Source organism: Podarcis raffonei, chromosome 8 (genome assembly GCF_027172205.1).
Source record: "Podarcis raffonei isolate rPodRaf1 chromosome 8, rPodRaf1.pri, whole genome shotgun sequence".
NCBI lineage: Eukaryota > Metazoa > Chordata > Lepidosauria > Squamata > Lacertidae > Podarcis > Podarcis raffonei.
The window spans coordinates 62,941,318-62,964,861 of NC_070609.1; the positions used below are offsets into that span (position 1 = coordinate 62,941,318).

The 23,544-nt window shown below is 48.3% G+C and overlaps 1 protein-coding gene across 5 annotated transcripts in view; it reads left to right on the forward strand.

Annotated features, from left to right (window-relative positions):
• The first annotated feature begins 1,965 nt into the window (after positions 1–1,965).
• Positions 1,966–23,544, forward strand: part of PHC2 (polyhomeotic homolog 2) — a 60,465-nt gene continuing 38,886 nt past the window's right edge. For 2 of the 5 annotated variants that reach the window (XM_053400369.1, XM_053400372.1), the window contains exons 1-2: positions 1,966–2,026; positions 18,480–18,702. In XM_053400369.1, coding sequence (XP_053256344.1) covers positions 2,010–2,026; positions 18,480–18,702 — 240 coding nt within the window. In that variant the 5' untranslated portion in view covers positions 1,966–2,009. Of the gene's footprint in view, positions 2,027–13,605; positions 13,933–18,479; positions 18,703–23,544 lie in introns of those variants that run through there. The other 3 variants (XM_053400373.1, XM_053400370.1, XM_053400371.1) reach the window with 3 other exon arrangements.

The window sequence follows — 23,544 nt, forward strand, 5'->3', positions numbered from 1 at the left end:
GGTCAGGTAACGCCATACCCTCCAACATTTCCCCAAAGAAAATAGGGACATCCTAAGGAAAAGCAGGACATTCCAGGATCAAATCAGAATCTGAGACAGCTTCTGTAAATCTGGGACTGTCCCTGGAAGATAGGGACACTTGGAGGGTTTGAAACCCCTTCTTTCCCTACAGACTCTCTTGGGTGTCAAGATTAGCAGAGGGGGCTTTCTTGGTAATTCCTTCTCAAGGGTTGGCAGCCTGGGAGAGAGCCTTCTCTGTGGTAGCCCCCAAGTTGTACAGCTTCTTCCCTGGCAGAGCTGAGTCTGGTGCCTTCACCAAACAGAAGACATTACCCTGGCTTTTGACACTGGAGGTATGTGTTTTTAGGATCCATCCTTCTAGATTCAGGTAGGTAGACGTGTTGGTCAAAATAAATAAAAAATTATCCAGTAGCACCTTAGAGACCAACTAAGTTTGTTCTGGGTATAAGCTTTCATGTATCGGAAGAAGTGTGCATGCACATGAAAGCTTATACACAGAACAAACTTAGTTGGACTCTAAGGCGTTTCCGTGTGCTGCGCTGGTGCTGGCTCGCCAGAGCAGCTTCGTCACGCTGGCCACGTGACCTGGAAGTGTCTGCGGACAGCGCTGGCCCCCGGCCTCTTAAGTGAGATGGGCGCACAACCCTAGAGTCGGACACGACCGGCCCGTACGGGCAGGGGTACCTTTACCTTTAAGGTGCTACATGACAATTTTTTATTTTTTTATTTATTAGGATCCATCCTGTTTGTTATAACTGTTTCTGATTCTGAATTTTAAATAGTTGGAACCCACCCTGGGCAGGTAATGAATTTAATACTAATAATACTATCTCAGCTGGATACTGTAAGAATGATATAGCAATAAGAAGCTGGTGTTCGAGTTTGCTTGTTTTCCTCTTGCCTCCTTGTCCCTTTTCCTTTTGTGTTGTGTCTCTGCAGATTGTAACCCTGAGGGCAGAGAAGGTGCTATTTTTCATTGTTATGTAAGTCACTTGTCTGGCAGCCTTTCTGGCTGCAGAGCAGCATATAAATGCTTTGAATAAATACACATTCACTGGGTGGGGTTTTTTGGGTGGTGGTGGTGGTGAGTCAATTACTCTTGGTGCAAGATGCCAATGTGCCCTACTTTACGAAGGACAGACCTCTATTTGAAATGCTGTTAGTGGGCCACCCTCTGCCTATAGAGCGAGATGCGCGCCGCAACCCCAGAGTCGTCTGTGACTGGACCTAACGGTCAGGGGTCCCTTTACCCTTTTATGTCCTCTTTTAACGATGCACTCCTCCTTAGGAGCAAGCGGCCAGCCTAAACCAGGAGAACTCCCTCCCCCCACCATCTCCTTGGCGGAAAGGAAACTGTAATAATGAGTATTAAATGTGGGTGGCGGATTTGAATTTCCAGTGTGCCAGGAGCAATTAACAAAAACAATGGATAGCTTGGAATTTCAAGGCATGTGCCAATAATTAGGACCACTCGTTTGCTTTGAAAGTTAGGGCAACTGTATTCTAAACCCAGTCCTAAATCTTCAGCCACCTCCAAACTAGACATTCCGCCCCTCTTCTTTCCCTTTTTTAACCCATATATTTGCATTTCAAATACTGGCTATATAGAGGAGGGTGGGCTGACTGCATCATCCCCCCCCCATTTACTCTCTCCACCAAGAGGTGCAAATGGAGGGGGGGGGGAGATCTAAGGCCACGTGATCCACAGGGTGGGGTTTCCCCTCCCCAGTTGCTACGGCAACTGTCTGGGACATGCATTCTCCCCCCCCCCCCGCTTCGCTGGGTTTCATGGTGTGAGTCCAGGGAGGGGCGGGGACAAAAAGGCCCGGAGCTGCCATTGGCGGGCGCGCGCACGTGACGCATGCAGGAATGCTAATGAATCCTGTCCCCCCCCCTCCCGTCTTGCGCGCGCTGTCTGGGTTTTTTTTTTGCATTCGCTGCTCGTGGCGCGCGCGCGGAGGGGGGGCCAAGCTGGCTGGTCGCTGCGCATGCACGTGGAGGTCAGGTAAGGGGGCAGGGCAGCCTGTCAGGGTGCTGGTGGGGGACGTTGGGTGCGGAGGGGGTGTCTCCCCTTCCTTCTGCTGCTTCTCTTCCAAGGCCTGAGCATTGCAATGGTGTCCCCCCCCCTTTTTGGTGGTGGTCGGGAAGATGTCATTTGCGATGCTCTCTTGCAATAGGAACATAGGAAGCTGCATTCTTCCCGAGGCACGTCACCGGTCCAGCTAGTTCAATACTGGCCGCACTGACCGGCAGCGGCTCTCCAGGGTTTCACATTCGGGACATTCGCAGCCCCTACCTGGAGATGCCATTGGGGTTTGAACCTGGGACCAAGGCAGCTGCTCCACCTCTGAGCTGTTGTCTTTCACCTAAATGCAAAGCAAGTTAAACTGAATTAAACTGGAACACGGGAAGCTGCCTTGTGCTGAAATCAGTGGCCTATCCATCCCAGTATTGTCTACACCAGGCATGTCCAACAGGTAGATCGTGATCTACCAGAAGATCACTGGACGATTGCGGTAGATCACTGGTAGATCATTGGCTCCCCCCAAAGAAGCTGAAGAACTGTGGCTCCCCTAAAAAAAGCTCAACATTTTACCTCCTGCCTAAAAAAGCTCAATAACTTTGACCTGAACCCCCAAAAAGGGGGTAGATCACTGCCAGTTTTTAACTCTGTGAGTAGATCGCAGTCTCTTGGGAGTTGGCTACCCCTGGTCTACACTGACTGGCAGCAGCAGGGTGTCTCTCCTTACCTGGAGACGCCATTGGGGATTGAACCTGCATGCAAGGCAGACCCTCTACCTATTTGAGCTACTAATTTGCAGCCTATGCAACATTGCATAGGGAAGGGAGATGTGCTCAGCTGGACTCCTGGGTTCTTGGGTGGGACAATGGTTTTCAGACTTTTTCAATATCTCTTATCAAGCATAGGTACGGCATGGTCATGGTGGCAGTCCTAACTCTTAGTGTTCATAGAGCGCTTTTGGGGGGTATCTGCTTTAGATTGTAAGGCCCTCAGGGCAGAGAATGGAGGTTTTACTGACCTCTATGCAGCATCATGCATGTGGATGAGTCCTGTAGAAATAATTATTCAGAAACTGTGAGTGGCTTTTCTGGATCAGGCCACACGATTTCGGGATAGCCAAAGTAACACCCTATCCTAGGGGTAGGCAACCTAAGGCCTGGGGGCCGAATGCAGCCCAATCACCTTCTCAATCCGGCCTGCGGACGGTCTGGGAATCAGCGTGTTTTTACATAAGTGGAATGTGTGCTTTTATTTAAAATGCATTTCTGGGTTATTTGTGGAGCATAGGAATTCGTTCATTCCCCCTCCCCCCCCCAATATAGTCCAGCCCACCACATGGCCTGAGGGACGGTGGACCGGCCCACGACTGAAAAAGGTTGCTGACCCCTGCCCTATCCGGATGTTACTGGACTGTAGCACTTTCCCCCCATGACCATTGGCTGCTGTAGCAGGGGCTGATGGGAAATGGAGTCCAGTGACCTTGGGAGGGCAGGACATTGACTAGCACTTTGTGGCAAACATGGCCAGATGGATGCCTTCAGGGTGCCCTTCAGACTGCTGCCTGACCACATCTGTTACCCTTATCTGTTAGTCATGAAGGCTATCTGATAGACAAGGCCATGGTCATCACCACATCTTACTGTGCCACATGAATAACAGAATCATAGAATTGCAGAGTGGGTTCCAGGCGCCACGAGAGTCATCTAGTCCAACCCCCAGCAATGCAGGAATCTTTTGCTCAACATGAGACTCGAACCCATGACCTGAGATTAAGAGGCACCACCCACTTTAGCCCCCTGCCGCTCGCATGTGGCCCTCAGAAGAAGGTTCCCCGTGAGGGAATGAAGGGCTTCTCCCGCTCTTGGACCTCAAGCCACACTTGTTCCAGCAAGCATTTGGCCCCTCATAAGCTGGCGTGGTGTTGAGCATGGGGGGTATTGGTTGTGGTTTCAAAAAGATTTAGGTCACCTGACATCGTGGCTGAAAGATGGCGCCTCAGAAGTGGAAAGTCCCTGATTCCAATCTCACACGGTAGCCTTTTTTTTTTTCTGGGATCAGCGGCACATTGAGAGTGAAGCAGTGTTGTGGAGTGGTTAGAGTGTTGGTATTAAAGGGAGGGACATGGGTGGCGCTGTGGGTTAAACCACAGAGCCTAGGGCTTGCCGATCAGAAGGTTGGCGGTTCGAATCCCCGCAACGGGGTGAGCTCCCATTGCTCGGTCCCAGCTCCTGCCAACCTAGCAGTTCGAAAGCACATCAAAGTGCAAGTAGATAAATAGCAGGAAGGTAAATGGCGTTTCCGTGCGCTGCTCTGGTTTGCCAGAAGCGGCTTAGTCATGCTGGCCACATAACCCAGAAGCTGTACGCTGGCTCCCTCGGCCAGTAAAGCGAGATGAGCGCCGCAACCCCAGAGTCAGCCACAACTGGACCTAATGGTCAGGGGTCCTTTTACCTTTACCTTTATTAAAGGGAGACCTGAGTTCACATCCTGTGCTTGGCTGCAAGGCTTCCTGGGCATTCCAGAAGAACAGCCCGTTCATTACCTCCAACCACCCTCTACCCTGCAGGATTACGGTATTGTGCGGATGGGAGGCAGGAGACAGTGTGGACATTGTGGTGGGGGTTGAGCGGGGAACAGAAGGAAGGTCTGCTGTAATCGGCTTTGAAAAGGAGCTCTCTCTCTATTAAAGGCCTTATTACGGAATAGATCCAATGTCCCTTGTGGGAGGAATTGCCTTGAAATGGAGATGAGATGAGTAAGCTGCATTTGGGGGGGGGGGTGTTGAGCGCAGTGGGAAGGTTGAATTCTTAATTTTTGCTTGATGTCTTTTTTCCTCCCTCCACTCCCCCCCCCCCCATATGGCAGGCTGATTAATTTGTGACTCCTTAATGGCAAACAATGAGCTGAAGGGATTCTGACTCCTTGTCTGGAAGCGTCTGGTAGCTCCCAAGTCCAGGGTTTGTGAGGGTGGCATAATAGGGTTCCTGGTTTCTCATTCCTTATTTATTCGTTTACAAAAAACATTTATATACTGCTGCAGTTTACACCACTATCAAAGTGGTTTGCAGCAATAGAAGCATCAAAATCATCATTGATATTCATTTCATTTCTATCCTGCTTTATATTTTTAATAACCTCCCCCCCTACAATAAATCTGTTAAAACGTTATAATCAGAATTTGGCTAAATGCTGCAGAAAGATGTATTTCTAATAGGAATAGGAAACTTTTCAGCAGGCGTTTAAAAGTTGGCCCAGAAGGTGCCCTTGTTTTACTCTGGTGTTCCACCCTAAACCAAAACCTGGGCTGCCATCCTGTACCCGACTAGGTGAGAGTAAGCCCCATGGCACACAAAGAGACTTACAGTGGTACCTTGGTTTATGAACTTAATCCGTTCCTGAAGTCCGTTTTTAAACCAAAGCTGTTCTTAAACCAAGGTAAAGGTCGCTAACCGGGACACTACTTCCGGTTTTGCGGAGTTCGTATACCAAATAGTTCGTAAACAGGGCTGTTCTTAAATTGAGGTACCACTGTACAGTGGTACCTCAGGTTAAGAACTTAATTCGTTCTGGAGGTCCGTTCTTAACCTGAAACTGTTCTTAACCTGAGGTACCACTTTAGCTAATGGGGCCTCCCGCTGCCGCCGTGTCACCAGTGCACGATTTCTGTTCTCATCCTGAAGTAAAGTTCTTAACCCAAGGTACTACTTCCGGGTTAGCGGCGTCTGTAATCTGAAGCGTCTGTAACCTGAAGCGTCTGTAACCCGAGGTACCACTGTACTTCTGTGTGGACTCGTGTTAGGTAGCTCTGTGGCGCATTCTCGACAAGTGCCTGGTCTTTAGCCCATGCACAACAGCAGGAGACTGTTCCTAAGCCCTTTTGCAAAACTTTGCCGCTTGCGTTTTGCAGGGAGGACTTGCATGCTTATTGTAAAGTAGTAATTGCAGAAAACTGCTTCTCGGGAGTACCAAAGTCCCACAGGAAAGATGCATCCTGGCAGCTAGGAACAAAAGGAAGAGCAAACTAGAGAGATTTCAAGGACTATGAAAAAAATGAGATGGAGAGATGGAAAGGAAGGAAAAGAGATTCTTGCTACAGTCCCTGACTTCACCCACTGCTCAGTCTTGAGCAGCCAGGGTGGCTCACTTCACAACAGTCACTTAGAGACTTGCATTTTATTTATTGTTTAATGAAAGCTCAGTGCTGGCTGGGACCCCTGGTCAGGGGCTGCAGTTAAGGCTTTCATGGGCACTGTGTTGGTGCCCCCGATTTCTACAGGGCCCAAGTTCCCTACCTCTGCCATAGAGGCATGCCCCATCCTCTCCAACCCACAGAGAAGGGGGATGTCATCCTTGCAGTTGCTAACCAGCCATTCAGCAGTGAACTTGTGGACGGAACTTGAGAAAGCCTTGCCACAGTAGTTCATGCACAGGTTACTTCAAGACTGGATTGCTGCAATGCGCTTCATGTGGGGCTTCCGTTGCTGACAGGAGTGAGGCTTTGGCAGTGGGAAACTCCTATAGCTGAGAGATCTGCACTGGTTGCTGATTTGCTTACAGGGCCAAGTTCAATGTGTTACTATTAGTATCTAAAGCCCTTAACAACTTGGGACCAGCTTACCTATGAGATCGCCTTACCTATGAGATGCACTCACTTGACCCCTTTGATCTGCAGAACTGTCCCTGCTACAGGTACCACCCTGTAAGGCATGGATCTTTTACTGTGGTGGCATCTACACTGTGGAACTCCCTGCCTATTGATATCAGGCAGGCTCCTTCGCTGTACTCCTTTCAGCGCATGCCGAAAACATTTTTGTGTAGGCAAGTGGACCCAGACATGTAGAATGTTGGTGTATGTTTTAATTTGGTTTTAGTTTATTATTGATTTTATCTTTCAAATGTTTTAACAAGTTGCTTTTTACTTTAAAAAATATATTTTTTTTGTTTCATTTTCTTTGTAAACCACTTGGAGGTTTTTTTGTTTTTGTTTTTTTAAAAGACCAGTCAAGCTGTGTATAAATTTTATGAAATAAAGGAAGGAAGGAAGAAGGGGCCCTCTCCTCTTTTGATTTCTTTCCTTGCCTCCTTAGAACCTTGTGGCTGCAATGGCCTTCGGGTGGGTTTGATGGATGGCATGTGTCAATCGACGGATTGCTCCAAAGATGTTTTACTGGAGAGCTGGGCTGACCTTGGGTGTGAGGGGAAATACATCAGACCCCTCCAACCCCATGCACTCCCCTCTCATGTTTCCTGCCGGAAATAGATGCTTCCGTAACCCTAATACATTTTTAAATGCTCCATGTTTATCAGACGGCGTCTTCCAGGCAATTAGTCCTGGTTGGAGGATAGGGGGAAGGCAAGGAGGCAAGTGGGCAGCCCTAAGCCTTTCATGCATGTGGAATTCTTTGAAAGTTTGGGGAGCGTTTAGCTGAAGGAACGGAAAGCTGAGCTTCTTGGGGATTCAATTAAGACCAAGAGCCAAGGGTTTAGCCCTCATGGGTACACAGAACAGTGATCAATATTCAGTGGATGTGTGTTGTGTGTTGTGTAGGCCTTGGAAGAGTTCTGGATGAGTCCTTCATGATCTGGAGTAATATTTCCTTTCTCCTCCCCATCATCCTTGCCCCAATTTCTGTTTTTCTTCTTTCTCTACCCATACATTTTGTTTTTGCTATTTTTTAAATGGTCCTCCTCTCTTTATTTGCAGTCCACAAAAATGCCCATTGCTACAACTGGAAAACACATAATCACAGATCAGTTTCAAAAACTCTGTTGTTTGTTCTGCTACTTATTAAGCTTCCCCTGATCAAGTCTGTCTTTTTCATCATATTTTGATGGTTTTCAGATATAACTCGACTAAGGAAACAACAATAACCGTTGAAGTTCTGAGGCATGACTAACAGGTTCATTTATTTCAATGGGCCTAGTTCTAAATAGGGCTAGCATTGGGTGTAGCCCATGGTCTGGAATACAGCAGATCTCTACACACCTAAAATGTGGCTAAAAGAATCCTAGAAATTGCAGTTTCTCAGAAACTAGCTAGACTATAACAGTAAGGATTGGCTGTCTTCTGAGGAACCCATAGATAACCTGTTTTACCCTATTTTTTGCTCTATAAGACACACTTTTTCCCTCCTAAAAAGTAAGGGGAAATGTGTGTGCGTATTATGGAGCGAATGCAGGCTGCGCAGCTATCCCAGAAGCCAGAACAGCAAGAGGGATTGCTGCTTTCACTGCGCAGCGATCCCTTGCTGTTCTGGCTCCTGAGATTCAGAATATTTTTTTTCTTGTTTTCCTCCTCCAAAAACTAGGTGCGTCTTGTGGTCTGGTGCGTCTTATAGAGCGAAAAATACGGTATTTGTTTTGAATTGGTGTTCTGGGTGTGATTCCAGACTGTAAAAAGGCAAGCCCAGAATTGCATCTCTGCATGAGTTTCTGAAAGAAGCCCTTTTTCCCCCTTCAAAGAAGGGCTTTGTACCTGCAGCAGGAGTGATCTAATCGTACTTGATGGGAAGGAAGTGTTTAGCAGCGTTTGAGCTCAGCAGAGGCTGCTTGAAGGAGACAGGGTCAGAGCAGTGATTCATACAGAGATACAGCAGGAAGCCTCCACCTTTGAGATTTTCTGCACTTAAGTAGCATTAAGCAATTTGTGCACTGTGGGAGTGTATCAGCAAGTTGAGCCAACATTGCAGCCTTTTCTGAGCATGTTGAATGTGAAACAGAGCCTCTGTTTGGTGTTTTTAAATAGTGTCTTCCAGCCAGTCCCTTCCTACCAAACAGAGTGCATTGCGGTTAGCTGAACCACAGCAATGTGCGCTGAAGGGCATTGCAACACCATTACATTTGCTGGCGGCAGATGGCCTCACGGCTTTGCTTCCATAGCGGCGAAGGGGTTCCAGCTCTTGTGAGGGTAAAGGGCAAGTGTAATTGGGGAGAAGAGAGGCAGTTTCTTCTGCTGGCCTTGCTAGCTGTGCACCTTGTTTAAAGTCCCATATGACATAATGCCAGCCAAGGAAAGTCAAGAGCAGCCGTTGGCCTGCCAGGTCTTTTTGTAAAAGGTAAAATAAATGGCAGCCAGCTCAGATCAGGGAGCAGCCATAAATTTCCGTGTTTTTAATCATCATTAAGTTGCAAACGTTGCAGCAGCAGCAGCTGGGAATGCCTAAATGGGAGGGGGACCCCGGCTGTGGATGCACCAGGCTGAGTGGGCTGCCACGATTCCGGCGCTATTTCCGGAAGATTTACAGCTACGGAGCTTGTAAGCAGACAGAGGCCATTTGTGACGGCTAATGGAAAGCTCCATAATAGCACTTTATAGAAGCTTATATATATTTGACTCCTAAATTTATATATATATATAGAGAGAGAGAATGAGTAAGCTTCCGGTCCATATGGAGGCAAAGGTAAAAATGTGGAAGGGTTAATGGGGGCATCATTGCCTGGTAAAAGCTCACAAGGCGCAGAGGGTCAAGTCATCTCAGGAGGCAGGAATAAGGGGAGGAGGCCAGCAAGCGAAAGGGAAGACGCCTGCTCCATTTAGCTCAATATCATCCGCACTGACTGGCAGCAGCTCACCAGAGCTTCAGACAGGGTCTTTCCCATCCATACCTGGAGATGCTGACGGCTGGACTTGGGAGCTTCGAAGTGCAAAGCAAGTGGAGAGCGGTGGTCCTTCTTCCAAAGTTAAGCTAAGGTTCTAGTCCTCATGGTTCTGAATCAAAGAGCTGGTTTTGAAGAGGAAGTTGCCTTATAGCGAGCCAGACCATTGGTCCTGCCAGTTCAGCTTTGTCTACACTGACTGGCCAGGACTAGTCAGGGTTTTGGGAGGGAGTTTCTCTGCCCTACCTAGAGATGCTGGGGGTTGAATTGGGACCGTCCACATATAAAGGAGGGGCTCAGCACTGAGCCAGATGAGTAAGAGGTGCCATGATAGAAGTGTATAAAACAATGCAGATAAAAGAAAGCCCTTCTTCATGCAGTACATAATTTAACTGTGGAACTCCCTCCCACTGGAGGTAGTGATGTCAATCAACCTGGGCAGCTTTAAAAGAGGACGGGACACATTTGTGGAGGATAACACTATCAATGGCTGCTAGCCAGGGTGGCCATGGTCTGCCCTGAAGGATAGCATAGTTGGTAGTGCATGAGACTCTTAATCTCAGGGTCGTGGGTTTGAGTCCCAGGGTGGGTGAAAAATTCCTGCATTGCAGGGGGTTGGACTAGATGACCCTGACCCCGGTCCCTTCCAACTCTACAAGGCTGCGATTCCGCCTTTGCGGTCCAGAGGCAGCTATGCTTCTTGAATACCTGTTACTGGAAGCTGCAGGAGGGGAGAGGGCTCTTGCGTTCGCCGGTTTCCAATGGGTGTCTGGTTGGTCAGTGTGAGAACAGGATGCTGAACTAGATGGGTCCCCTCAGGCCTGGTCTTCTGAAGGTCCTGTCCATCACTTAGCCTTGGTGGTCCTCTTACTTCAGTGAGGAAAGGCGGAAGTGCTGGTTTGTTAAACCAAGTGAGAAAGCAGAGGAAGACCTATGCTCAGGTGTATTTTCCTGGGAGTGCAGGAAAAGAAACCCTTTCCTCCCTCACTCTGGATAACCAGAACTCCAGCACACCATGCAAGCCATAGATTCAGGGCAGACTTCTTTGCATGGCAGGAAATTAACCTGTGGAACTCACCGTCCTAAGCCGTGGTGATGTCAGGTTTCTATAGATGACATGAAAATGGGATTGAGCTACTTTATAGGAGATGGGCTTTTCCACGGCTACCAGCCCACACTTTGTTGTTGTTGTTTAGTCATTTAGTTGTGTCCGCCTCTTCGTGACCCCATGGGCCAGAGCACGCCAGGCACTCCTGTGTTCCACTGCCTCCCGCAGTTTGGTCAAACTCATGCTGGTAGCTTCAAGAACACTGTCCAACCATCTCGTCCTCTGTTATCCCCTTCTCCTTGTGCCCTCCATCTTTCCCAGCATCAGGGTCTTTTCCAGGGAGTCCTCTCTTCTCATGAGGTGGCCACAGTATTGGAGCCTCAGCTTCAGGATCTGTCCTTCCAGTGAGCACTCAGGGCTGATTTCCTTAAGAATGGATAGGTTTGATCTTCTTGCAGTCCATGGGACTCTCAAAAGTCTCCTCCAGCACCAATAATTCAAAAGCATCGATTCTTCGGCGATCAGTCTTCTTTATGGTCCAGCTCTCACTTCCATACATCACTACTCCAGCCCACACTAGCTAAGCTGAACTTCCAGGTTTCTGACCGTGCTGCTCTTGGGGTACCAGTGGTTGGAGGGCAGAGAGTTCTCACAGAATCATAGAGTGGGAATTATCTAGTTGCAAGGCAAGAATATGCCCTCGTCCCTTACGGGGATCGAACCTACAACCTTGACGTTGTCAGCACCACGCTCTAGCCCTGTGAGCTCTTGCTTTCGTGCTGTGTTTGTGAGCTTCTCAGGACAGGAACATTTGGTTGGAAACCCAGTGGGACTTGGGATATTGGACTAGATGGGCCTTGGATCTGACCCCGAAAGGTGGGGAATCTCCAGCTCTCCAGGTGCCATTGGACTATAGTTCCCATGATCCCTGACTTCCTCCCCACCACATGTGTTTTATGATGCTTTTGCAGATGGGCTTCGTTTTTATTTTTTTTAAGGGCTACCAAACTCAAATTAATTTGTGCTTTCTTCTCGCCCGCCCCCCGCCCTCCCAGAAATGGCTAATTTATATGCTAAGTAGCCTGATGGAAATCGATGGCGCCTGCCGATCAATAGGGGATCCTACGGGCACCATTGACCAGGGCCGGCTAATGGAAGTCCTTTCGAGGCGGCGCCAGCAATGAAAACGGAACAATTAGGGGACGATAAATGGGCCCACTGGAGGGGGGCAGGGGGAACGTTTGAGTGCCTCATATTTGAGTGATATGAGTTCATTGCCCCTTCCCCTCCCCTCGTGTAGGAGGGTTCCTCCTCCTCCGCGGTGATTGCCTTTATTTTCTCCTGGGGGTTTCAAGAAGACACGACCAAGTGTGTGGTTTGGAGAAACCTCCCCAGTAGCCAAGGCTTGGGTGGCTTCAGAAGAAGATCAGACAAATTCATGGAGGAGAGAGCAACCGAGGGCTCCTTGATAGCTGTGCTCTGCCTCCACGGTCAGAGGCAGCCAGTCTTCTGTTGTTGGAAACCACAGGAGGGGAGAGTGGTCTTGTGTTCGGGTCCTGCTTCCAGGTTTCCCCCTGGGGCATCTGGTTGGCCACTGTGAGAACGATCTGGATTAGATGAGCCAATGGCCTATTCCATCAGACTCTTCTTACTTTCTTAAGGCTGCAGTGTGGACACACAAACACTAAATATAGTGGCAAGCACAGAATTCAATTTTCTGATAGGTCACATTTTTCCCACTTTCTTTTTTAAAAGAGCCACTCAAGTTTCTAGACCTTAAGGTTCTACTCAAGGCAGTCTGGATTCAAGACCCAGTGAAAACTCCAAAGCAAAAGAGGTTGCTGAATAATACTTTTTTCAGTGTTCAGAGAGTTTGGGGTTCAGTTTGATCAAGCTGCTGCTTACTTTTGCGGAATCAAATACAGGTTGCAGAATTTCGTGGAATCATAGAATGTAGAGTGGATCACCCAGCCCAACCCTCCGCAATGCAGGAATCACAGCTCAATAATCCTGGACAGGTGGCCATCAAACCTCTGATTAAAAACCTCCACCTTCCAACACAGTCCGTTTTGCTGCTGAACAGCTCTTACCCTCAGAAAGTTCTTCCTAATGTCTAGTCAGAATCTCCTCTCTCGTAATCTCAATCGACTCACTCGGGTCCTGTCCTTTGCGAGCAGCAGAAAAGAAGCTTTCTCCATCCTCCATGGGACAGCCCTTTAGATATTTGAAGACGGCTATCTCCCAACTCCCTCCGCTGTTCCTCATAAAGCTTGGCTTCATTTTTTCTGAGTTACAGTTTTAGTTTGCATTGGCAAAGCCTGTGTGTGTGAATACTTTAACATCTTAATTTCTTGCTCAGGGAGGCTCTTGGAACTTGGAGAGGTCCCTTCCCTTTGTTGGCAGAAGTGGGTTTCTGTGCCCATGCCCCAAGATGTGCTGTTGCCAGCTGGACCGGGATAGATTGCGGCCGCTGCGGGGACATCCCTTTCCTTTCCACCTTTCCGCGGTGCGGTTGTGCCTACCTTGAGCTTGGTCCTTGGTCCTCGCTGCGCTGGGAAGCTCCTGGGCGAGGTGGGCACTCTGTCTTTCCGCACACACCCCAGGCTCGTATCAGTCTCTTAACGTGTCCCTTGGGAGTCATGCTAAGCCGCTTGGCTGACCCTTTGAGATTAAAAGGAACGTGCGCATGCCACCAGCCCCCTGAAACTATTTGCATGAAATACTGCAGGCAAAACGGCAAGGCCCTGATTGGTGGTTGCTAAGCGACATCATAATCATCAGGAAATTAGGCTCTCTTCTTTATCTTTATCTCTCTCTCTCTCTCCCCCCCCCCCTTCTCTCCCAACCCTGGAGTATCTGTGCGATTGCTGGGCTGTGCAAAGGGGGGGGGGTAGCGGAACAAAGGCAGATCGGCAGGAGGAGATCTCAGGCGCACGGTTCCCCAAAATGACATCCACTGACAGCAAAGCGGGTGGCGCTTCTCCTGCCTCCAGGAGCTGTGCATTGATTTGCGCCTCTTAGCTTCAGGCTGTGCCCCACTACCAGGGCGCCTAAAACGGTCCTTTTCCAAGCCTGCTCTGGGGGTTCATCTGGAGAGGATGCTCTTGTCTGTTTCGGGGGATGTGGAGGATTGAAGGAGCAGAGTGTGGAGCTGAGGCTGGGGACCCCTGGGCAGGGGTCCTGCCATCCCTTTGAAGACTGTGCATGCCTTCCGACTTGTGCCACAAATCCCGGTAGCCTGGAGGTAGGTGCAGAGAGCCTGTGGAGGTGGATTGTGAACTGGGGGAAGAGGTTGTGCTGTTGGCTTTGAAGGCTTTTTTTTGGTGCGCATGACAGCAAGCTGTTGTGGACCGGGACTGTGCTTACTTGGTGCGCTGGCCCCGAAACAGTTAGCTTCCTGGTGGGTTTCCTTATTGGGCAGTGCAAGTTTCTAGACCTCAAGGTCGCAGAGTAGAATTTTGCGGCAGTGTACAGGCAGTGGGATTCCAGTGGGCTCCTAGGCTTTCACGTGCTAGATAATTGTGTTATTTCCACCCACGTGGATATCTGGGATGGAGTAAAGTGATTGCCGGAGGTCTTAATCGAGGCTTGTGGATGGCAAGTCAAGAGGCTTGGAGATGAAGATCTGCAACGACTAGATTTAGAAGTAAAGGCAGGGGGCGGGAGAAAGAGAATTAAGAAGTGTAATAAACTTGTGGAACTCACTGCTGCTAGAAGTAGCTGTGGCAGCTGTGAAAGGAAAGGATAGACCAGGCATAGGGAAACTCAGCCCTCCAGATGTTTTGGGACTACAACTCCCATGATCCCTAGCTAACAGGACCAGTGGTCAGGGATGATGGGAATTGTAGTCCCAAAAATATCTGGAGGGCCGAGTTTGCCTGTGCCTGGGATAGACTCACAGAGGAGGCATCTGCCAGTGACTCTGACCAATGATGCGTAAGCAAGACCCCCCCCCCCATGTTCACCTGCAGTCTACCTCAGAGTAACAGATGCTGCAGATAAATAACAGGGTCTTATTTTTTTATTTACAATTTCACTACATTTATATCCCACATTTCCCCAAGGAGCTCTAAGATTCCTCGTAGAATCACAGAATTGTAGAGTTGGAAGGGACCCCAAGGGCCATGTAGTCCAACCCCCTCCAATGCAGGGATTTCAGCTCTTATCCCTCACATCCCATTTTCTCTTCACAACAGTCCTGTGAGGTAGGGCTTCCATATGTCTGGAATTTCCTGGACATAGCCAGAATATGGCAATTGGAAACAGTGTCCAGGCATATGGCAACCCATGTTGGAGGTTTGGGCAAATTTCCTTAGAAATAGCTCAAAACCTTTTTTCTTTTTTTCTTTTTTTGAGATTTTGCAAAACACCTTTGCAAAAAAGAAAAAGAAAAAAAGAGCTCAACTTTTGTGTCCGGATTTTCACATTTTGAAATATGGCAACCCTAGTGAGGTAGGTTAAGCTGAGAGTGAATGATTGGCCCAAGGACACCCACTGAGTGTGGATTTGAAGCTTGGCCTCCCAGGTCCTAGTCCAACGCTCTCACCACTATGCAACGCTACCTCAAAGCTTTTGGAGAGCACTAGGCTGAGGAAGGCTAGAACAGATAAGTGCCCAGCTAGGTTGGCTGAAGGACGATGAGGCAGCTTCTTGTGCATCATGTCTTACGGTTTGCCAGGGTTTTCCTGCTCCACTTTATCTTTCACTCCAGTTTCGGGCAAAGACCTTATTAATCTCCGCTTTTTCTTCCTTATAAAAGACTTTTAAAAAAAACAAACAAAAAAACCTTCCAGGTGTTAAAGGTCATAGCTAAGCCCTCCCCACAAGGGACAGGTGAGATTATACCATTTCATTCCTTCCTTTTTGCCTACAATTGTTTGTCCTCATTGTCATATTCCATTGGTCTGTGCTTTGCTTTGTGTGAATCTTGAGGTCTAACTAACAGGCTTTTAGGGATGTTTTGACTCTAAGTAAAAAGTAAAGCAAAGCAAAGCAAACGCCAGCATTGGACAGATTAAGATGAGTTTCTGAATGATGCATTTTGCTGCTGGATTCATTTTGCTGTTTATTGGGTCTGTTTTTTTTTATTTTGGTATTTTATTATTTTTAATTGTCATGTGTTTTTCTTTTTTCTTTTGGTTTTATACTTTTTTTAAAAAGTTTTTTTATTGCTTAGGGACATTTTACTTGTGCCCAGAATATTAGGTGTGTCAGGCTGCGATCCTAAACAGACTTACTATTAAACAGATATTGTATGTGTTAGGGTTGCCATATTTCAAAAAGCGAAAACCCAGACACAGTTTTTTTGCCCAAAATTTGAAGTTTTTGAGCTGTTTTTAAGAAAATTCACCAAAATTTACACTTCTGACATGTGTTGCCATATGTCCAGACCCTAGTGTGTGTGCATTCAGAAGGTTTCGCTGACAGACTATTTTTTAAAATTTATTTATTATTATGAAGCACTTCCAGATGCATACACTAATGGCTCACCTAGCACCAAGAGCCCCCCCCCGGCAACTTTTTAAAGAAACTACCTAGCCTGATAAAGAATTCTTTCTGCTCTATTTCACGGCATTTTGTTTGGCCTCACAAAGGTTTTGCCCTAATATGGGTGCTAAAACCTGTATTATTTAAATATTTTGAAAATTTCAAAACTCTGTACATATATTAAGAAATAAGGCAGTCCCTGTCTGCAGTCAATTACCAGAGGGGTTGGGGCAAGATGCATGATGCAAAAGAAAAACGGAATTATGGAGTAGCCTGTTTTTTGTAGGCAGATGGATTTGCCATGATGGACTTCCTGGCAGCCCTAGGGCAGCTGGCAGTTGGAGCAGTCTATTTGCGGAAAGAAAATCGGTTACCTCATTTCAAACCATTTCCCCACCTTACCTGCTTTCCAAACTGCCATTGCATCTGTGCACTTTCTAAAGTACCGTATTTTACCACTGGAAGCGCATCAAAACCCAAAGCCTTATGAGAAACAGTTGAGGGAGTTGAAGAAGAAGAGGGGACTGAGATGTGATATGATAGGTAAAGGTAAAGAGACCCTTGACCATTAGATCCAGTCGTGGCCGATTGTGGGGTTGCGGCATTCATCTCGCTTTATTGGCCGAGGGAGCCGGCGTACAGCTTCTGGGTCATGTGGCCAGCATGACTAAGCCGCTTCTGGCGAACCAGAGCAGCGCACGGAAACGTCGTTTACCTTCCCGCCAGAGTGGTACCTATTTGTCTACTTGCACTTTGACGTGCTTTCGAACTGCTAGGTTGGCAGGAGCAGGGACCGAGCAACGGGAGCTCACCCCGTCGCGGGGATTCGAACCGCCGACCTTCTGATCGGCAAGTCCTACGCTCTGTGGTTTAACCCACAGTGCCACCGATAGCCACCTTCAAATATCTGAAGGGCTGTCTCATGGAAGGAGGAGCAAGCTTGTTTTCTGCTGCTCCCAAAGAGCAGGACCCAAACCATTCAATTCAAATTACAAGAAAGTGAACACTCAGAAGAACTTTCTGAGGGTAAGAGCTGTTCAACAGTGGAACGGACTCCCTCAGAAGGCGGTGGTTGGAGGTATTAAAACAGAGGCTGGATGGCCACCTGTCAGGAATTCTTTAGCAGGGATTGCAAGGGGTTGGACTGGATGACCTTTGGGGGGTCCCTTCCAACTCTGTGATTCTGTGAATTTATCTATCATCCTTCTGGAACCTCCCTTATGGCTGTGTGCCCTAAGCTGCTCAACCAGCTTTGTAAATGGTTGGGACCAGAAGCTCCCTTCTTTAATCCAGCGGTGTGGCAAAACTCTACACCCTGAGGGCCGGATTGCCTTCTGGTCAGCCTTCCAGGGTCCACGTGCCGGGGAGGGGGGGGCAGAGGCAAAAATAGGCAGAGCAGCAAGTGTGAATTTTTACCTTTGCATAGCCGGCTAGTTCTCAGGACTCCCACATCTGTGTCCCATCCAGGCAAGCAATAGGCATTGTCCAAGTGCAAGGACATACTCCAGTCAGGCAAAACAACTCAAGGAGGGTGCAAGGCTTGGCCATGGAAGGGTTTGGGGAGAGCTCTGAGGGGGAAGCCAGGACTGCTGTGCCTTGGAGCACAAATCTTCCGTCAACACCATCGCTGAGGTAGTAGATAGCTCAGCGAATATGTTAGCCTAGTGTGTGGCTGCTGGGCAAAAGGCAAATTCCATGCTACGGATTATCAGGAAAGGAATTGAAAATTAAAGTGCCAATATCACAACGCCATTACACAAATCTACAGTGAGACCGTATTTGGAATAATACTGTGTACGATTCTGGCGCCTCACCTCACAATTATTGTAGAGTTGGAAAAGGTTCAGAAAAGGGCCACGGAAATTTTCAAGTGGATGGAGACTCCCCTATGAGGAAAGGTTGTGGCATTTGGGGTTTTTTAGTTTGGAGAAAGCTTTAAAAATGATACATGGCATGGAGCAAACAGACAGGCAAATATTTATTTCCCTCACTCATAACACTAAAATTCAGACATCCAACGAAGGTGAACGTTGGAAGATTTGGGACTGATAAAGGACTTTGTCACGCTGCGCATAAACTGTGGAACTCACTGCCACAGGGACAGTCACCAACCTGGATGGCTTTAAAAGAGGATTGGGCAAATGCATGGAGGGAGAGGGCTGTTGATGGCTATTCGCCATAATGCCCTTGACAGTCAAAGGCAGCCATGCTTCTGAATCCCATTTGCTCCTTTGACGTTCTTATGAAGTGAGCTTTGCTCTCAGGGTGGATCCTCTGGTAACCTGCTTTTTCATCTCCTCGCAGCTGTAGCCGGCTGGCCACCCGCACCCACGCACCCCGCCATCTTGGTCTCCGCCTGTCCTCTGCCGCCTCTCGGGTGCCCTGGATGGTTACCATGGAGAACGAGCAGCTGCCAGCCCCCCCTCCGACCAGCAGCGCCACGGCAGCCACGGCCACCAGCAATGGACGCCAGGCAGGGCCACAAATCTCTGTGTACGGAGGGATCCCCGATCGCCAGACCGTTCAGGTAAGTGGAAGAGGGTGGAAAGGCCCTCCTATTCGGAGCAGCTAAGGCAGACGGGGAGAAGATGCCCCAGGCTTGAACCAGGATAACCCACTCCCTGCTTGCCTCTGTGTCTGATCCAGCTGAGAAGTTGTGCATATTGTATTGTTGTTTTATTACATTTACAGTATATCCCACCTTTTCTCCCCATCTCCATTTTGCCCTTGGCCTACAAGGCGCTCCCTTTCTTCATTCAATCCACACAACAACCCTGTGAGGTAGGTTAGCCTGAGAGGTCAGCAACTGGCCCCAAGGTTGCACCCATGAGTGGGGATTTGAGTGGGGATTTGAACCCTGCTCTCCCTGGTCCAACTCACTAGCCACAACATTGAATCACACTTATATTAGATTAATAGGCCGCCTTCCCCATCCCCCATCTATCTCAAGGCAAAGTACTTGGTTGCCCTGCCCCTTGTTAATTTCTTTTCATCCTGACAACAGCCCTATGAGGTAGGTTAGGCTGAGAGATAGTAACTTACCCAAGGTCCCCCAGTGAACCTTGTGAATGAGAAGGGATCTGAACCCCGGTCTCTCCTGGGTCCTAGCCCAGCGCTCTAACCACTACACCATGCTGCCTCTTGCAGAAGTGGGAGCGTGTGCAAGCATAGGCAGCCTGGGCCATTTGGGGTTGTTTGAATGCAAGAACATCCCTGATGCGTCAGGCCAATGGAGTCCTTGCAGCATGGCAAACTGACTCCCATTTGGGAGGCCTATGCAATGCCTACTTACTTTCACACACACACACACACACACACACACAATATCAAGGAAAATCTGGACTATTGACTCCTGTTGTCATCGTTGTCATCCTCCTTATTATTCTATTTATTATGATTGATTTTTAAATCATTTTCTAAACCACTGTCTCAAGGCGATTTACCTACAAGGTATTTAAGAACAGTTAGAAACACAAAAACAACATACCCGTATATACTTGAGTATAAGCCGACCCGAATATAAGCTGAGGCACCTAATTTTACTACAAAAAACTGGGAAAACTTATTGACTCGAATATAAGCCGGCTCACCACACCACAAACCTGGTGGTAGCAGCAGTGGCGGAGGAAGAACAAGCAGCCCGAAAGGGCTGTTTTTGGGTTGCTCGTTCCACTTCCACTGCCCCCGACAGCGGCAGAGGAGGAAGAAGGAACAGCCTGAAAGGACCTCACTCAAGTATAAGCCGAGGGGGGCTTTTTCAGCATAAAAAATGTGCTGAAAAAGTCAGCTTATAATCGAGTATATACGGTAGTCCATTTAAAACAAGACTGGTGGTAAAGACCCCTTTTTTCCAGCTGGGAAAGCCAGTCAGAACAAAAACGGCTTCAGCTGTTTACAGAAAGTGCAGCTAGTGGGCACTGAGGGATGCTATTCCACAGGGCAGGGTCAACCACCCTAAAAGCCCTGCTCTGAGTTACTGTGGAGATCTTTAGAACTTGCAGGAGAAACTCTCCCGCAGACTGCAGTGAGCTACTGGGTGTATAAGGAATAATAAGGCGTGTTTGAACTCATCGAGCCTTTCTACAAATGAACCAACAAGAACTGCAGAATTGGCTGCCCTGTAATGTATGGAATCTGAACTGAATATTTTATTTTAAAAATATTGTGCATATTGGTGTGTTCTCTCTGGTCCTCTTGCATCAATTTTATCTGGTATCGGTGAGGCAGCATCGCCCCCTAGTGGGTCTCGGAGAGCAGTTGCATGTAACCTCTTGAGTGTGTGTGTGTGTGTGTGTGTGTGTGTGTTTGTCTCTGACTTGAGAGAACAGCTGATGCTCCATGCAAAATTAATGACCGAAGGGGACTTGTGCCTTGATGACTGTCAAATGTTGGGCATTTGGGAGATAACCCATCCTAAGAGGAGCCTGCTGTGGTTTTCTCCTCCATGAGCTGCTGATCTTAGCATGCCTCCTGGTTGGGAGATGGCCACCTTGGAGCAGGGACTCGTTCAGGAGTGTAATGAGCAGCCTCCTCTGAGGGCAAGTCGTTCTGCCATGTCTCTGGCTGAACCATCTAAAAACCAGCCAATGGGCCAAACCGTTCTGCCCTGGAAGGAGGGTCACCTGCCGCGTCTCTCTCTTTCTCTCTCTCTCTCTCTCTCTCTCTCTCTCTCTCTCTCTCTGTTGTTTGCTTTGTTCTCCCAGTTTTAATTTAGTTGTTTGGAAGTTTTGGTTGGTTGGCAACAGCTGTGGATTTTATTTTTTATTTGCCAACTGGAAGGACGCGGGTGGCGCTGTGGTCTAAACCACAGAGCCCAGGGCTTGCCAATCAGAAGGTTTGAATCCCCGTGATGGGGTGAGTTCCCGTTGCTCGGTCCCCGCTCCTGCCCACCTAGCAGTTCGAAAGCATGTCAAAGTGCAAGTACAGTGGTACCTCAGGTTACATACGCTTCAGGTTACAGACTCCGCTAACCCAGAAATAGTACCTCGGGTTAAGAACTTTGCTTCAGGATGAGAACAGAAATCGTGTGGTGGCGGTGCAGCAGCAGCAGCAGGAGGTCCCATTAGCTAAAGTGGTACCTGAGGTTAAGAACAGTTTCAGGTTAAGAACAGACCTCCAGAAAGAATTAAGTACTTAACCCGAGGTACTACTGTTGATAAATAGGTACCGCTTCGGCGGGAAGGTAAACGGTGTTTCTGTGCGCTGCTCTGGTTTGCCAGAAGCGACTTAGTCATGCTGGCCACATGACCCAGAAGCTGTACGCCGGCTCCCTCAGTCAATAAAGCGAGATAAGCACTGCAACCCCAGAGTCGGTCACGACTGGACCTAATGGTCAGGGGTCCCTTTATCTTTACCTAAAGCGCTTCCCAGCCCAAATCTACCAAGGCAGTTTGCAGTAAGATGAAATAGTAGAATCATAGACTTGAAAGGTACCGCCAAGGGTCATCTAGTCCAACCCCCTGCAATGCAGGAGTCGCAGCTAAAGAATCCCTGACAGATGGCCACCCAAACTCTGCTTAAAAGCCTCCAGTGAAGTAGAGTTGGTCACCTTCCAAGGCTTTTAAGTCCTCCACCCCTTTTTAAAATAACAATAGTGGGGGTTTTTCCTTCATTTTCCGATACACAACGAGAGCCTGCTTTTTCCTTAGCTTTGAAGTTTTGGATTAAAAATCTGTTTGAGATGGTTCGTTTACAAATGAAACAACTTGGTCTTCCTGTGTGCAGCTGGGAGCAAGCAATGTCTGTCTCTCAGCCAGGATGCTGGGGAAAAGGCTTTGGATCTATGTTTAATAATGAGATTGGCCTGTAGGTGTCCATTTGTTCAACGTCTTTGTTTGGGTTGGGTGGAACCATAATGATAGGGGGGTCCCTCCAAGAACCCAGGGTGGGTCCATCTTGCCTAATGCCGTTAAACAAAATACCAGGAAAAGGGTAGGAACTCGGCATATATATATATATATATATATATATATATATATATATATATATATATATGAGACAGCTATATAGAAGGGTGTGTGTGTGTATAAAAACAAACAAACAAACAAACAAACCTTCTATATAGCTGTCCCAGCCAGGAGCTTTCCTGGGTTTCAAACTATTTATTTCTCTGGTGGTGTTTTTTTTAGTTAAGGATCTGATTAAATACTGTATACAATTTCATCCTTCTCCAGTTTGTGCAGTCCCAGTTTGTCTAGATACACACCTGTGTTGTTAAAGGAAAACAAATTGCAGTCTCTCTTTAAAATGCCCCTGGTTTTTTTGCTCCTGAGCAGAGATCTTCTTTGTTTCCATGCCGTGTGGATTTGACCCCCCCCCCCCCCCCGGTTTTGCTTTCATCTAAAAATGGGAATTTCCTTTGGGCAAGGCTGCTTCTGGAGGTGGGTGGGAAGCGAGCCGCGCTTCGGATTCTCCTGCATCCTTGCGAGGTGCTGAATGGAAACTTTATCCTGGGCCGCCTCTCCAGCTCCCCGCCCCCCTTGCTCATGGGGGTCGGAGACCAAAGGCCAAGGGTCACCTTTGTCTTCACCCAGGGAGGCGGGGATTTCCTGGAGACAGCCTCTGGAAAGCGGGGGAAATCTGGGGCCAGAGGAATTGGGGGCGTGGATGGCAGCAAGGGGGCTGGGCAGGAGAACTCCCTTCGTCCTTTGAGTATCATGTCCCCCAAAGCTGTGTGTTAGGATCTCCTTGTGCAAAGAGGCTCTTAGCTTTTGCTGCTGGGTCTGCCTGCCTCTTCACCCTCCTGGGCCACCCATCGTCCGAGGCCTCTCATCCCGGAGTCCTTGAAGAGGCCCAGCTGTCCTGGGTCTTCCCCACGGGGCGTAAGTACCCTCATTTTTTGCAAGAGCTTTCAACAGCTTCTCTGCCCAGAAGACTGCATGATTCTGGGGGGTGGAAAGGGTGGAGTGGGGTCCCCTCCCTTGGCTTGGAAGCTGCCAGAGTTCTGCATCTCCCAGTTGGGGGGTGGGGAGCATTGGAAGCACAAATGTCATTCCCTGCATGCTCCAAGAGAGGTCGTTTATTTATTTTATTGCATTTATGGGCCATTTGCTTTTTCTCAAGGTGGCATATGTGGTGGTTTTTGCTGAAAGAGGTGGTGACTGGCCCCTGAGTGAGCTTCATGACCAAGTGGGGATTTGAACCTTGGTCTCTCAGGTCCAGATTCTCAATTAAACCCCACAACAACGTTGTGAGGTAGGTTAGGCTAAGAGCGAGTGATTGGCCCAAGGTCATCCAGTGAGTTTCATGGCCAAGTGGGGATTTGAACCCAGGTCCTAGGAACAAAAGGTTTTTTTTTGGGGGGGGTGAGTGTGCGTGTGTTTTTATGCCAGGCCACACCATCCTATGGAACTCTCTGCCACAAGATGGT